This window comes from Hippocampus bargibanti, linkage group LG11 (genome assembly GCF_051943395.1).
Source record: "Hippocampus bargibanti isolate YZ-2025 linkage group LG11, ASM5194339v1, whole genome shotgun sequence".
Lineage (NCBI taxonomy): Eukaryota > Metazoa > Chordata > Actinopteri > Syngnathiformes > Syngnathidae > Hippocampus > Hippocampus bargibanti.
Window position 1 is genome coordinate 1,907,927 of NC_142744.1, and position 16,954 is coordinate 1,924,880.

Consider the following 16,954-nt stretch of genomic DNA (forward strand, 5'->3'; position numbering starts at 1 on the left):
ATGAGAATGTGCTAACACACAGTTATTTTTTTTTTTTTTTGGGGGGGGGGGGGGCTAAAAATGCCTTACATGATACATCACAGGTGTCAAAGTCAAGGCTCGAGGGCCAAATGTGGACCGACATGTCATTTTATTCGGCCCACGGAAGCAAATTAAACTTGTGAAATTCCAGGTTTTTACACAAAAAAACCCAACTATGTATATAATAAGGCGGTTTTAGCACGAAAATAAGCATGTATAGCATAGTTGTCGAAGTCAAGGCTCGGGGGCCAAATCTGGCCCGCCACATACAGTAAAGTCTCGTTATATCGATATTCAAGGGAGTCCGAAAAAATATCGATATAACCGGGACTATCGATATATCCGACCCTATTTGCATGTAATTTTCTCTGTGCGTGCATAGAAATAGTATCGATATAACCGGGACTATCGATATATCCGATATCGATATAACGAGACTTTACTGTAATTATTCATCCCGCGTAAGCAAATCCGACTTGCGAAATTCTAGTTTTTAAACCCGAAAATAACAAGCATGTATAGCACAGGTGTCAAAGTCAAGGCCCGAGGGCTAAATCTGGCCCGCCAGATAATATTATTCAGCCCGCGTAAGCAAATCCGACTTGCGAAATTCTAGTTTTTAACACGAAAATAACGAGCATGTATAGCACAGGTGTCAAAGTCAAGGCCCGAGGGCTAAATCTGGCCCGCCACATAATTTTATTCGGCCTGCAAAAGCAAATCCGACTTGCGAAATTCTAGTTTTTAGCACGTAAATAACGAGCATGTATAGCACAGGTGTCAAAGTCAAGGCCCGAGGGCTAAATCTGGCCCGCCACATAATTTTATTCGGCCTGCAAAAGCAAATCCAACTTGCGAAATTCTAGTTTTTGACACGAAAATAACGAGCATGTATAGCACAGGTGTCCAAGTCAAGGCCCGAGGGCCAAATCTGGCCCGCCACATAATTTTATTCGGCCTGCAAAAGCAAATCCAACTTCTGAAATTCCACTTTTAGACATGAAAAACAAACAAGCATGTATAATAAGGTGTTTTTAGCACGTAAATAACAAGCATGGACAGCACAGGTGTCAAAGTCAAGGCTCGGGGGCAAAATCTGGTCCGCCACATAATTTTATTCGGTCCAGGAAAGCAAATTAAACTTGCGAAAATGCAGTTTTTGACAGAAAAAAACGACCATGGATAAGGTGATTTTGGCACGCAAAAAATGAGCATGGATAGCACAGGTGTCAAAGTCAAGGCCCAAGGGCTAAATCTAGCCCACCATGTCATTTTATTCGGCCCGTTACTTCAAAAACAAACTCCAAAAAAGTCCAGGAACCAGATTGACACGTGTCCGTCAGGCACGGCGTGACTTACGGATACGAGACGGTCGCCCTTTCTCAGCTCGCCGCAGAGGTCGGCGGGTCCTCCGGCCAGGATGAAGGAGATGAAGATGCCTTCGCCATCCTCGCCGCCCACGATGTTGAAACCCAATCCCGTGGTGCCGCGGTGCAGGACTACCTTACGGGGCTCCCTGCTGGAACAGGAACGTGGCTTCAACCTCCACTTTGTCGCCCCCTACTGTTTGCCATCAATCTCGCAAATTTGGATTAATTTGGTTCGTAACTCATTCGCTGCCATTCTCGAATTTATTGGGAATTGAAAAGTGTGACGTGGAGTGCCATTGCCAAATTTGTTCGGGTTTTGGTTTTTATTGCGAGGGTGCCGATAAAGCGCTGATCAGACCTCTGCCGATGTTTTTTCATTCCACGAGGGGGCAGCATTTCCCTTTTGTTCCAGCTCCAACTGTTCTTAAAGCGCTATATAAGCCAATAAGGATGTATTGCATTGTATTTTGTACATCTGCCCCCATTTCAAGCTCAGATAACTCCAGGCCAATATAATTTAGGAATTAACTCTTTTTTTTCTGGTGAAAGAAGAGCATCTAAGGTTTTTAACGCTGTATTGAATGTTTATGTAGTCTTAAAACTCAATATTCTGTGGGTCCTGTAATTCGAGTGACGATGACAAAAACCCTGGCACTGGAGTGAACACAGTTTTACACATCGTCTGGCATTGAATGAGTTAATTTAATCTTGAATGTTTAGATCAGTGATTTAAAAATCATGATCCAATGGGCATTTACAGGTCAAGTAGGATTATATTTTAATGGGAGGGACTTCACGTCAAAGTTGACATTTTTATGGGCGGGGACGGACAGACAGGTGGGAAACACCAATCAGATTGCAACACAAATCCCACCCCACATAAAAAAAAAGAGGTGCAGTGTTACCGTGAGATGTCATCATCACCCATCATGCCCTTGGGCGTCGGCGAGTAGCGTCCCGATGTGGCTGCCGGGGGGACGGGCTGAGACAAGAAGTTGGGGGCGCTGATATGATTTTCCAGGTGCTGAGAGAACGCTATGGAGGCAAAGAGACACGGTCAGCGTGTGAACAAGGCGGAATCGTCAAGAAAAAGTCATGAAAGCGTGAGATGAAAAACTCCGCTTGGAGTTGGTCTTCTATCTATCATTACTGTATCTATTAGCTAGATAGCTAGCTTTCTATCTATTTGAGTTACTTCCGGGCTGAGTGAACGCTGGCGCGTGTGGCTGCCGCTGCTCACCCGAGAAAAAAATATCCTGTGACTGTTAAGTGTCCTTGAGAGTTTTGAAAGGCGCTTATAAATTACATGTATTATTATTATTACTGTATCTATTAGCTAACTAGCTAGCTATCTTTCTATCTATTTGAGTTACTTCTGGGTTGAGTGAACGCTGGGGCGTGTGGCTGCCGTTGCTCACCCGCAGAAAAAATATCCTGTGAATGTAAAGTGTCCTTGAGTTTTGAAAGGCGCTTCTAAATGAAATGTATTATTACTGTATCTATGAGCTAGCTAGCTATCTTTCTATCTATTTGAGTTACTTCTGTGTTGAGTGACCGCTGGCGCGTGTGGCTGCCGTTGCTCACCCGCAGAAAAATATCCTGTGACTATAAAGTGTCCGAGAGTTTTGAAAGGCGCTTATAAATGAAATGTATTATTATTATTACTGTATCTATTAGCTAGCTAGCTATCTTTCTATCTATTTGAGTTACTTCTGGGTTGAGTGAACGCTGGGGCGTGTGGCTGCCGTTGCTCACCCGCAGAAAAATATCCTGTGACTATAAAGTGTCCGAGAGTTTTGAAAGGCGCTTATAAATGAAATGTATTATTATTATTACTGTATCTATTAGCTAGCTAGCTTTCTATCTATTTGAGTTACTTCCGGGTTGAGTGAAGAAGAAGAAGAAAATATCCTGTGACTGTTAAGTGTCCTTGAGAGTTTTGAAAGGCGCTTATAAATGAAATGTATTATTATTATTATGATTATTATTATGTTACAACAGAAAACAACTGGAAAGTAGTAGAAGAAGAAGCATGACAAAAGTGAAAAAAAAGGAGAGAAGACGTAATAGTGCGAAAATGGCGTCGGGCGTTTACGGCTGTCGATGAGATGCGGCTCCAAAGTGTCGCCGATGAAGACGTTGTTGGGCTTGGCCACTTGGAGGTAGACCACGTCGGGCGTGTTCTTCAAGGCGGTGACGGCGTGCTCGTGGGTCACCTCCTCCAGACAGCAGCTGTTGACCTGCGCGAGCGGACGCCGCCACACACGTCACTCACAGAACGAGCTAGCGCGCACACCGCTGCCGCGACGCTCACCGCCAGAAGCTTATCCCCGATCTGCAGCCGCGCATCCCTGTGGGCGGCGCCGCCCTCGATGATCTTGGTGACGTAGATGCTGTTGTCGCCCGGGATGTGCTGGTTGCCCACGCCGCCGGCGATGCTGAAGCCCAGACCTAAAAGCCATGCGTCAAGGCGATCAGATTAAATCAAAATGGAGATACAGCACCTCAGCGAGATCTACTCGCCGGACGCTTAAATGGCTTCCGTCGAAGAGGAAGCGGCGTATCTAGCTAAATATGTATGAGTTATCTATTAGCTATCTAGCTAGCTATCTATTAATTATCTATTAGCTAGCTAACGTTCTACCTATTTGAGTAATTCAACTATCTAGCTAACTATCTATGAGTTATCTATTAGCTAGCTAGCTAACGTTCTACCTATTTGAGTAATTCAACTATCTAGCTAACTATCTATGAGTTATCTATTAGCTAGCTAGCTAACTTTTACCTATTTGAGTTATTCAACTATCTAGCTAACTATCTATGAGTTATCTATTAGCTATCTAGCTAGCTATTAGTTATCTATTAGCTAGCTAGTTATTATTATGCTTGACGAAGCAAAAACTGAAGATCATTTCGCTTACCTTTGGGTCCTTTAACGAGTTTGATGTCCATAACTTTGTCGCCCATCGGTTTCCGGCGCCGCACGTACAGTCGGACGAGAGAGCCCGCCTCCTTCAGCGCCTCCACGGCGCGACTGTGCGTCACGTCGCGGACGTCCACGTCGTTCACGCGCAGAATTACGTCGTTCACCCTGAAAATGACAAACGCAGACGCCTGGTTGTCAGTGAGAATCCCCATCAGAAAATAAAAATAAAAAATATCATCCATTGCAAAAACTTTATTGAGCTACAGAAACTACAAAACTGATTTTTTTGGGGTGGTGGGGGGTTAAAGAAAAAAGATCTGATGTCACTAGCTTTCTAGCTGAGTTACTTCCAGGTTGAATGAAGGCCTAGCTAGCTATCTTTTAGCTGTCTATTAGCTAGCTTTCTATCTGAGTTATTTAGCTATCTATTAGCTGTCTACTAGCTAGGTAGCTTTCAATCAGAGTTACTTCCGGGTTGAGTGAAGGCCTCGCTAGCTATCTGGTAGCTATCTATTAGCTTGCTAGGTTTTTATCAGAGGTACTTAGCTATATATTAGCTCTCTATTATCTAGCTAGCTCTCTATCCGAGTTACTTCCAGGTTGAGTGAAGGCCGAGCTAGCTATCTGTTAGCTAGCTGCCTTGCTATCCGAGTTATTTAGGTATCTTTTAGCTGTCTATTAGCTAGCTAGCTTTCTATCTGAGATACCGGGATTAGTGAAGGCCTAGCTAGCTATCTGTTAGCCATGTATTAGCCAGCTTTCTATCTATTTGAGTTACTTCGGGGTTGAATGAACGCTGGCGCGTGTGGCTGCCGCTGCTCACCCACGTAAAAACGTATCCAGTGACTGTAAAGTGACCTTGAGAGTTTTGAAAGGCGCTTATAAATGAAACGTATCAAGTAACGTGTTACATAATGCACATGAAAACAATCTGAGGGGGGGGAGGGGCTAACACACACCTGAGGCGTCCATCCTGCGCGGCGGCGCCCCCCACGATGACTTTGGTGATGAAGATGCTGGGGTCATCGCCGATGTGGGGGTTGTCGATACCTCCCGCAATGCTGAAGCCCAGGCCCGAGTTACCCTAGAACGGACGCGGGATCATAAGGGGCGAGCATAAAGAGGAGTTTCCAAAAGAAAAAGAGCACTTACCCTCTCCAATGTGATTTCTTCGTACTCGTAGTCGGCCTCGGTGCCGTTGACCTGCGTGCAGAGGTCAAAATGAGTACCAGGAAACCAGCAGAAGGGGGAAACCATTGCAACTTGAACTCGGTACTACTTCCTGTTGTACATTTTGGATAAACTAACTAACTTCCTGTTTCCGCTTTGTGAATTAATTGAGTAAAAATACAATAATATTAAGATATATACAATAATATATACAATATATAAAATATATATAATAATAAATAATAATAAGAATATACAATAATATATACAATAATAAATAAATACAATAATATTAATAGGAAGTATCAACATCACAGGTGTCAAAATCAAGGCCCGGGGGCCAAATCTGGCTCACCACATCATTTTATTCGGTCCGCGAAATCAAACTTGTGAAATTCCATGTTCATTTTTTTTTCTTTTGACTTCAAGATGGCGCCGTGAGAGTGGCTGCCTTTCCAGCAGCTTCTGTATTTTGTTTTTCTACTTCTTTCTTTCCTTTCATAACTTTGCTGTGGTGAAATGTAAATTTCTCCACTGTGAGACTAATAAAGTTAACTTCAATCCAAAACGAATCAAATCAAGCTGGCGAACGAGCTAGCTAGCTAACTCTTTCTATTCAGCTAACTGGCTAATCCTTTACGTCACAGGTGTCAAAGTCAAGGCCCGGGGGCCAAATCTAGCCCGCCACATCATTTTATTTGACCCATGAAAGGAAATCAAACTTGTGAAATTCCATGCTCATCTATCAAGCTAGCGAACAAGCTAGCTAGCTAACTCTCTTTATATTCAGATAGCTGGCTAATCCCATACATTACAGATGTCAAAGTCAAGGCCCGGGGGCCAAATCTGGCCCGCCACGTCATTTTATTCGGCCCGCGAAAGCAAATCAAACTCACATAAGGGGGCGTGTCCAAACTGTCGGCGTTGACCAGCACAGGAGGAGGGTTGGCCTGAACGAAAAAAAGGACAACACATGTCAATCAAGCGTGATGGTTGTGAAGAGGGGCGGGCCCATCATCCCGGTGACCTCTGTTACGCAACAGCGGCCCAGCACGGCGCCGCTGGCGGCAGGACGCGCGTCGCTTTGCTGTGAGGCCCCGCCTCCCAACCGCCCGGTGGCTAAAATTAGCATGTGTCGAGCGTATTGATCAACTTCAGAAAAAAGCTGACAGATCAATCACACAACTTGTTAGCCCTGGCGATAAAATGGTGGTTGTTGCTCAAACAACACGCCTGTTAACGGCAAGAACATTTTTGATGTGAGATTATTATAAACACAAAGCTGGAACATTAATTAACTGATTAATTAATTCATAATTAACTTATTCGCTGCCATTCCCAAATTTATTCAGGAATTGAAAAGTGTGACAGGGAGCACCATTTTGTTCGGGTTTTGGGTTTTCTTGCGGTGGGTGCCGATAAAGTGCTGGTCAGACCTCTGGCATTGTTTTTCCCTTCCACGAGGGGGCAGCATTTGCCTTTTGTCCGTGTTAGCGCTGTGTTACAGCTTCAGCTGTTGTTAAATAATAATATGTGTCATTTATAAGCGCCTTTCAAAACTTTCAGTCACAGGATCAGTTTTTTTCTGTAGGTGAGCAGTGGCAGCCACACGCGCCAGCGTTCACTCAACCCGAAAGTAACTCAAATAGATAGAAAGCTAGCTTGCGAGCTAATAGATATCTAATAGCTAGCTAGAACGATAGCTAGACAGCAAGATAGCAAATAGAGAGCTAGCTAGCATTAAAGCACTATATAAAGCAATATCTATGTATTGTATTTTGTACATCCGCCCCCATTTCACAACTACAAAACTCAGTCTCCAGACTAAATATTCCAAAACGGAGCAAATGAGCAGGTGGAAACGTGGAACATTCCAGACCATCGAGGAACGAGGTGGCATTTAAGTCATCAGAACTACCTTTACGTAGGCGAGGGGCACCCATGGCATGCGCGAACGACCGCCCGCCACCTTAGCGCCGGTCTTGGTGGGACTCTTCTTGACGCTGTCGCGCAGGTTGAGGAAACGGCTACGAGCGCGACACGACGCCGGCACGGCGCATGCGGTGAAAGTGGCCAGCGACGCTCGAACTTGCGGTCCCGCGGACTCCCTGTCGGCGCCGTTGACGGCGAAGAGCTGTCGCGATGACATGGAGGAGACGCCCGACGCTTGGTATAAACGTGATGCCGTTGCCGACGCGATGCGACGGTTGTGTGACATTGCGCAATGCCGTGTGTGTGTGATGCCCGATGGCCTTCGGCAAAAAGGGGGGGGCACATGTCAGCGGAGGTCCGGTCCTCCCACCGTTTGAATAATCGATGCGGCCGCGTGCTCGTGTGCGTGTCTGTCAACGCTTTGGATGGGGAACGTGACCTGAGTGGTCGCACGCGGGAATCAGATACACGTCGCCATGTTTTGTTTGTAAAACATCTGATGCGCCTTCAACGTGGATTTGGTGAAGACGAACTAAAATGAAACTTAGCTTCAACTCATTAGCTGCCGTTCCCGAAAATTGAAAATATGACACAGAACGCCACTCTCAAATTTGTTCGGATTTTGGGGTTTTTTTTCATGCTTGGGAGGCGATAAAGCGCTGATCAGACCTCTGGTAATGTTTTTCCCTTCCACGAGGGGGCAGCATTTTTCTTTCGTCCATGTTAGCGCTTTGTTCCATCTTCAGCTGTTGTTAAAGCGCTACAAAAATCAATATGTATGTATTGTATTTTGTACAGGCGCCCCCATTTCAAGCTCAGATAACTCCAGACCTATGTAACTTAGGAATTAACTTTTTTTTCTTGATAAAAGAAGAGTGTAAGATTTCTTACGCTGCATCGAATGTTTGTGTAGTCCTAAAAGTCAACAAGTGACAATGACAAAAAACCTGGCACTGCAGTGTACACATTTTTGCATATCGTCTGGCAATTAATGAGTTAATCTGGACCCCCAAAAAAAGGAAAACAAATGGCTGCACTAGAGGTAACGTTGGATTCAAGCAACGTTTGCAACTGTAAAAGCATTATACAGTCAAACTTGGGTTTTCGAAGGTCTCAGTTCGACAAATTTGCTTTCTGACCGAAATTTTCAATTCTTTTATGCCTCAGTTTACAAAAAATTGGTTCTTTCACAATAAAATATATATATTAGTTATCTATTAGCTATCAAGCTAGCTATCTATCAGTTATCTATTAGCTAGCTAGCTAACTTTCTATCTATTTGAGTTATTCGGGGTTGAGCATGTGGCTGCCGCTGCTCACCCACAGAAAAACTGATCCTGTGACTGTAAAGTGACCTTGAGAGTTTTGAAAGGCACTCATAAATGAAATGTTATTATTATTATTATTATTATTATTATTATTATTATAAAAACAGAAATGGATTACATTGATTATCATGGGATTTGTGTCGCTTTTCGACCAAATCGGTTTTCCAACGGCTTTCTGGAACGGATTATGGTAGAAAATCCAGCTTTGACTGTATAAAGAAAGATGTTTGATTAGGCAATGTCACATCGGTATGCGTATGTATGTATGCATGCGCGCGGTTTATTGCCGCATGTTCGGGAGGTTGCTAAGCAACACCATGGAAGGCATGTGTTCCTTACTGCAGGCTTTCAAATACATCTGAACACAACACTGCGCTGATGTTTCGGCCCGCAAACACAAATTTGGATGTAACCGGGTTTGAGCGGCTTTGGACACACAATCTAATGCAGTGGTTCTTAACCTTGTTTGAGGTACCGAATGGATTTTTTGATGAATTTAATACATTTATGAAGAAAAGTAAAAAAAAAATACATGGCAGAACTACAATATATATTTTTAAACTTTTTTTCTTTTAATTGTATGGCATACTACATACAGTATCGCGAGTCACACAGTGACTACTAAATTTCCCACAACACTGATTGGACAAGCAGTGCAATGTGACCATCTGCATGCAGTGATAGCTAAACAGACATGTCATAACTAATTGACATGTTGAGTTTGGGGGTGTCTTAACCTCCATGGCAGAGGCTCCGTCGAACCCCTTAGACTGATTCATCGAACCCCAGGAGTATTTTGTTTTTCTACTTTTATAACATTGCTGCTGTGAAATGTAAATTTCTCCATTGCGAGACTAATAAAGGCAAATCCAAGTGTTAAGAACCACTGATCTAATTAATGGAAACTGGCTGACAAAGCACATCGCAAAACGTCGCAGTGGGACCGAAAAAAAAAAAACATTAAAATGTGCCACACATGTAAACCGGAACAGCGCTGAAATCTAAACTGACCCAGATCGAAACCTAAAATCAACCTGGACGAAAGCAGAAACTAAGAGTGCACCAGGATTTAACTGCTATTAAACATGCATTTAAAACCAGGGCTGAATCTGCACCAAACCAGACATGAATCAGGATTAAACTAGTTTTTTTTTTCCTGCTGCACAACAAAATCTGGATTGAAATCAAACAAAAAGCAATATTGGATCCTGTGTCACTGGAAAAAAAAACAGCTGATAAAGATTTAGAAGGTGCTACTGATTGTTTACTACTACCCGCACATGAACAACAACAACAAAATGGCTAACACACACACACACACGAGTAGGCGTAAAATGCGACACGGGAGGTACGCAAAGAAGATGGACGACACAGGATGGACATGACGCAGCATCTTTCATTTCGGAGTGCCATGCATCCATCACATCCTTGTCTCCGCCTCCTCTGGGTGAGGTGGGGGGGGGGGGGCGGAATTGGGGACCTACCAGCCGGTGGCGGTGAAGGTGCTTGCTAATCCTCAAAGTAGCCACGATGCGGCGACCCATCCTTTTAAGCATGGCATAGCGAGTGGAGCATCGTTCGCTTGTTGCGCATGAAAACAAAGGTGGAGGTGGGGAGCAAGCGCGTGTGTGTGTGTGTGTTGGGGGGGTTGAAGGGCATGGATTCGTCACTACTTACGACCCTCGCCGGTCTTCACGCTCCTCCAAAACAAACGCGAATGAGACAGTGTGGAAGGTGAGAGAGTGAAAATGTGACAGACAGAGAGGGAACGAAAAATGTGAGAGACAACCGGAGGTAAGAAGATGGCGAGTGAGAAAGATCGAAGAAGAGAGCGAGAGAGCCAATAAAAATGAGAGCAAGAAAGAAAAAAAAGATGTGAAGCAAAAAGCAAATGAGACCGATGCTACTATGTAACACATAGGTGTCCAAGTCAAGGCCTGGGGGCCAAATCTGGCCCGCCACGTCATTTGATTCGTCCCGCGAAAGCAAATCAAACTGGTAAAATTCCATGCTCATCTATAAAGCTAGAGAACGAGCTAGCTAGCTAGATTCTTTCTATTCAGCTAGTTGGCTAATCCCTTATATGATAGGTGTCCAAGGCAAGGCCCGGGGGCCAAATCTGGCCCGCCATATCATTTGATTCGGCCCGCGAAAGCAAATCAAACTGGTAAAATTCCATGCTCATCTATAAAGCTAGAGAACGAGCTAGCTAGCTAGATTCTTTCTATTCAGCTAGTTGGCTAATCCCTTATATGATAGGTGTCCAAGGCAAGGCCCGGGGGCCAAATCTGGCCCGCCATATCATTTGATTCGGCCCGCGAAAGCAAATCAAACTGGTAAAATTCCATGCTCATCTATAAAGCTAGAGAACGAGCTAGCTAGCTAGATTTCTTTCTATTCAGCTAGTTGGCTAATCCCTTATATCATAGGTGTCCAAGTCAAGGCCCGGGGGCCAAATCTGGCCCGCCACGTCATTTGATTCGGCCCGCGAAAGCAAATCAAACGGGTAAAATTCCATGCTCATCTATAAAGCTAGAGAACGAGCTAGTTAGCTAGATTTCTTTCTATTCAGCTAGTTGGCTAATCCCTTATATCATAGGTGTCCAAGTCAAGGCCCGGGGGCCAAATCTGGCCCGCCACGTCATTTGATTCGGCCCGCGAAAGCAAATTAAACTGGCGAAAATTCCATGATGCTTGCTAAAGTCAGAACCACAATTTCAAATTGCCGCATGCAAACCACAATAAGTCATTATTTTTTATTTCAAATTTGAAAACTAAGTATTCATTATTTGTTGTGCGCTCTATATGTAATATGTGGAGGGGATGAAACATTCTAATGGCTTCCCCAAATTCCGCCGCCGAGAGGAAACCGGAACTACAATGCTGCCCGTGGCAAAAAAATGACTTTGACACCCTTTGCTCTGATAAAGCCTCCCTGACCACCACCAAAATAAATAAATTACCAATTTGCAATTGCAATTGGCGGCGACACACAATGATTCACTATTGCGTTATTTATATCATTTTTCCTTCTAATTTTGCAATCAACAGTGTTTTCAGACGAAAAAAAGTACCCAAAATGCATTGTGTACCACTTTCTCGATCAGGGGCGTTCCCTCTGTGACGTCACTTAGGGCATCGTCATCAACTCGAAAACAAGACTTCCAACAAAAGGATGTTTGCAGTCGGTGCACACAACCCATGACTGGGACAAAGGCGAATAAGGGGGTAAAGGGGGTGAGGGGTTTACCTGCACAGGGGGGTAAGGGTTGGAGGAGCAGGACGGGAGGGGGCTGTCATCACCGTGAGGGTAGAGGGAAGAGGGTGCGGGGGAGGAAGGGAGCTCCGGCCCATCGAGTCCTAACGACGGGGAGCCTTCAAAAAGGCACTCCAGCGATGCCACCTGTGGGACACATGCGGTATAACAGGTGGAGGCTGACACAGGGCAGGGGGATGTGTGTGTTTGTGTGGGGGGGTATTTTTCAACCACCAGGGGGCGACAGAGTTGAGGGATATTCCGACATCTGCTTGTTTGCAGGGATAATAATAATAATAATAATAATAATATTCAAAAAGTACAGATGACGGCTGAAGAAACCTTCTCATCGATGGACAACTCCTGTACTACTGAGAGCTTACACAGACGAAATAATAATAATAATAATAATACAATAATAAAACAATAATAAAAAAACAATGAAAAAAATAAATAACAAAAATAACACAAATAAATAAAAATAATACAATAAATAATCATTAAAAAATAATATTAAAACTAATATTATAAAAATAAAACGATTATAATAATGAAATAACATAATAATAAAAAAAAATAATAATAATAATAATAACAATAACAACAATAATAATAATATTACATTTCATTTATAAGCGCCTTTCAAAACTCTCAATGTCACTTTACAGTCACAGGATCAGTTTTTCTGTGGGTGAGCAGCGGCAGCCACACGCGCCAGCATTCACTCAATACTATTAATACTATATTTACTATTACTATTATTACTATAATAACTCAAACAGATGGAAAGCTAGCTAGCTAGCTAATAGATAGTCAGCTATCTATCCAGCCAGCCAGCTAAATAGCCATACAGCTAGCTAGCCAGTCAGCCAGCTGGACAGCTAATAGATAGCAAATAGCTAACTAGCTTATAAATGAAATTTATTATTATTATTATTATTGATATCCCATAAACATTGTGAACAGACAGAAAATAAAATGCGCTTGAATACAGTTGCAAGAAAAAGTCAGTCAGCCAGCTGGACAGCTAATAGATAGCAAATAGCTAACTAGCTTATAAATGAAATGTATTATTATTATTATTATTATTATTATTATTATTATTATTATTGATATCCCATAAACATTGTGAACAGACAGAAAATAAAATGCGCTTGAATACAGTTGCAAGAAAAAGTGTAAAAAAATGTAGTATTATTATTATTATTAGTATCCCATAAACATTGTCAACAGACAGAAAATCAAATGTAATAATAATAATAAAAAGAAAAAGTAGGGGATCATGATGCTAATATTGGACAAGCCGCTCATCCGACTGAAGCATTCCAGAAGATTCTTTTATATATATTTTTCCTTTACACAAAAACAAACTTTATGGATGATATGTTGACGCAAAAAGAAACCGTACCCACATGCAACAGGGACAAAATTCAAATGGGCATCGGGAAGCGGGCGTGGTTGGTCTCTTGTGGTTAGCTTTGCTTTGCTCATTGCCCCGAGCCTAAAATTAGTTTGGAACTAGTGGCAAGGCCTCCATCGCACGGAACGGTAAAGGGCAGCCATGCAAAGTTTTTTTCTTCATGTGTGCAAATGTTTGTTTTGCTTTTGTTTGCCGGGAAAAGGACACAGTCAAAAAATGGGTTTTCGACCATAATCCGTACCAGAAAGCTGTTCAAAAACAGATTTTGTTGAAAACTGAAAGGTTATAATCAATGTTTTTTTGCGAGATTCAACCACGCTTCACAGATGTTTTCTCGCTACCGCCCATCAATTCCAAAGCATTTGGTACCTTCATCGGAGAGATGTGGGCATGGGTGACGTATCCGTGCACGTTCTCGATCTGTGACAGGTTCTTCTCGGCCACCTGGACCAGTTCCGGAGCGCCCGTCTCCTCCGTAAGTTGCGGGGAGCTGTGGTCCTCCGGAGGCGACGAGTCCTCGTCATGGTGACGGTATTTCTGAAAACATCACAACGGGAAACGGTCAACGTCTTGATTGCTGATTGGTTCATGGAAGAGTCCTCTGACAGAAACATGGATGACAAGAAGACGGACGGGTGTAGAAGAAGAGTGGAGCAACACTGTGACATCACACTCAACAGGCCAGGCCATGACTTTTAACAATAATAATCCATTTCATTTATTAGCGACTTTCAAAACTCTCGAGGTCACTTTACAGTCACAGGATAAGTTTTTTCCTGTGGGTGAGCAGTGGCAGCCACACGCGCCAGCGTTCACTCAGCCCAGAAGTAACTCAAATAGATAGCAAGCTAGCGAAATAGATAGCTAATAGCTAGTGAATATATAGCTATTGGTTAGCAAATAGATAGCTAATAGCTAGCGAATAGATACCTAATACCTACCGAATAGATAGCTAACACCGAGCGAATAGATAGCTAACACCGAGCGAATAGATAGCTAACACCTAGTGAATAGACAGCTAATACCTAGCGAATAGATAGCTAACACATAGCGAATAGATAGCTAATACCAAGCGAATAGCTAATAGCTAGCAGTAGATCGCTAAATAGCCAGCTAGATCACAAGATAGCTAGCTAATAGATTTTCAAGATGCCATTTCTTTATTTTCCGGACAGCTTTATCCTCACTAGGGACACAGGGATGTGGGGGTGCTACAACCTATCCCAGACACCTTTGGGCAGTAGGCAGAGGACACCCTGAACCGGTTGCCAGCCATTTGATGACAATGCTTTGATCTTACCGTGAAATATAAGCTTTCAAAATATTTAGAGAATGCACGGTATTCAAAAACAAGATGAAAAAAATACATGACATAGTTAATAGCGCGTTAACAACAGCTAATGCTGGAACATGGCGCTAACATGGACAAAAGGCAAAAACATTGGTCTTGCCAGCGCTTTATCGGCACCCAAGCTCGAAAAACCAAAACCGGAACAAATTCGGGAATGGCGTTCCACGTTATGCTTTTCAATTCCCGAATAAGGGAGGTGCTTCCTGCTGAAATTATCACATTTGGCGAAGGAAAAAAAATGGCCGCCATCACACCGACAGGAAGCCAACCGAGATGGACAATAAAGATCGAAATGGGATGAGGTGAACAGTCTGCTTGGGAATGACAGCAATGCGACATTTGCACGACACCAACGAGGAAGATCACGACGCAGCGACTTCCTCGTACTCAGCAGCAAGGTGGGATGTGTCGGGGAGAAGGACGTTCGAGAGCGTCTTCAGTGACGGGGGAGCATGAAGAGGAGTGCTGACTAAAGATGCTAAAAATAACAACATGGTCAGATGGAGGAGGAAGAAGATTTGGGGGAGAAGATGGAAGAGCGACGCATACCAAGTGCCCATGCCAAACTTTTATCCCACACAGACATGAATTTAAAAAAATGGTTCTAAAAGGTTTCTTCAGCCATCATCTGTACTTCTTTGAAAGGTGTCAGACGTTCCGCTCCTTATCCGAAGAGCTTCATCAGCAAATTAAAGTTGTGCTGGTAACCCTGACGCAATATCCTTAATGGACAGAGGTCCCTGCTCTAAGGTTGGGGGAGCAGTGGACAACTCTCTGAAGCCAATTTGTTTACTTCTATTGTTCTATCCTTGGCACTGGTTTCACGTCATTAGCATGACTAAGCCTATGTGGTATTGGCCTAAGAAGTCTGTTATAAGCACGGTCTAAATTAACCTTTAAACCACCACGACTGAGCGAAGGATTTTGCTGTTTTACAATACTTCGTTTACTTCTCTTTCAAAGCCTCTATTTAGAGATAGGGTTACCAGCACAACTTTAGTTCGCTGACAAAGCTCTTTGGATGAGGAGCGAAACGTCCGACATATTCAAAGAAGTACAAATGACTGCTGAAGAAACCTTTTTCCTCGATGGACCACTCCTGTACGACTGATACTATGCTTGATTTGCTTTGGCGGGCCGAATAAAATGATGTGGCGGGCCATATTTGGCCCCCGAGCCTTGACTCGGACACCGGTACAGTAGGATTTCTTCAGTATATCCGTCATAGAATTTAAATTGCTTTTTGTTTGGGGAAATTTGAAAAGATTGTTACTACAGTTTGGTATTGAAATTGTTGGCAAATAGAAGCACTTTGAAATATTGATGGCAAACAGAACCAATCGACAGGATCCGAGTCGGATCCGATCCCGACTTGACGACACGTGTGCGCACCAACCTTGCATCCGAACATGAGCGAGATGGCGCTGTTGGTGCACGCCACTTTGCAGTGACACAAGACGGGTGAAAAACACTCCAGATTCTTGGCGGCGGGCGCCATCTTGTCATTGCCCGACGGACGCCTCCTGCGGGAGCGTCGGCGCCACTTTGCTCGCCGTCCGCCCCCCCTCGCGCCTGCACCTCCACGGCCGACTACGACCTCGCTTCCTCCGATGCCGCCTCCACCTCCTCCGCTGCTGCCGCCGCTGCTGCTGCTGCTTTCTGCCCTCACCATCCGCCCTCATTCCTCGCGTCGCTCCATGGCGGCCAGGGGGAACGCCATCCGGGAGAGCTTCCTTCATTCAGGGAGAAGCCCCCTCCCCACCCTCCTGCGCTTCCACTACCACCCCCCACAACGCTTAACTCCTCTACCACTTCCTGTTCTGGTTGGATAAAATCCTCCTCGCCTGTCAAGCTTCTCATTGGCGTTTGGCTCTTCGTGTGATGGCGGTGGGAAGGGAACGCGGGGGGAAATCGAGCGTGGTCACATGACTCACGAGCGGGTCGGCGAGCGATATCCCCCGGGGGAAGGTAGAGCACGTAGGATGGAGAAGGGAGAGATGAAGTGGTCGGAAGTGACGTCACATTAACGAATCAGCAAAAATAAATTCCGATCAAATCTGATGTGACACTCCATCACAAGAGGCGCTCGCTCTACTTCCGCCATCTTCCTGCCCTTTTCGCCATAGCAACAACAGCAGATGATCATGGGGAATGTAGTGCACGCAAGAGACGCTGATAGT

At 44.1% G+C, this 16,954-nt stretch overlaps 1 protein-coding gene across 7 annotated transcripts in view; it reads right to left on the minus strand.

Moving 5' to 3' along the window:
- dlg1b (discs large MAGUK scaffold protein 1b) overlaps positions 1-16,954 on the minus strand; it is a 36,874-nt gene that overhangs the window by 7,127 nt on the left and 12,793 nt on the right. For 4 of the 7 annotated variants that reach the window (XM_089009187.1, XM_089009186.1, XM_089009190.1 and 1 more), the window contains exons 4-13: positions 13,793-13,960; positions 11,998-12,150; positions 6,384-6,437; positions 5,470-5,520; positions 5,277-5,401; positions 4,313-4,482; positions 3,706-3,842; positions 3,487-3,631; positions 2,297-2,426; positions 1,381-1,540 (exon numbers count right to left, since the gene is read on the minus strand). In XM_089009187.1, the coding sequence (XP_088865313.1) occupies positions 1,381-1,540; positions 2,297-2,426; positions 3,487-3,631; positions 3,706-3,842; positions 4,313-4,482; positions 5,277-5,401; positions 5,470-5,520; positions 6,384-6,437; positions 11,998-12,150; positions 13,793-13,960 (1,293 nt within the window). The remainder of the gene's footprint in view (positions 1-1,380; positions 1,541-2,296; positions 2,427-3,486; positions 3,632-3,705; positions 3,843-4,312; positions 4,483-5,276; positions 5,402-5,469; positions 5,521-6,383; positions 6,438-11,997; positions 12,151-13,792; positions 13,961-16,954) is intronic. The other 3 variants (XM_089009191.1, XM_089009188.1, XM_089009192.1) reach the window with 2 other exon arrangements.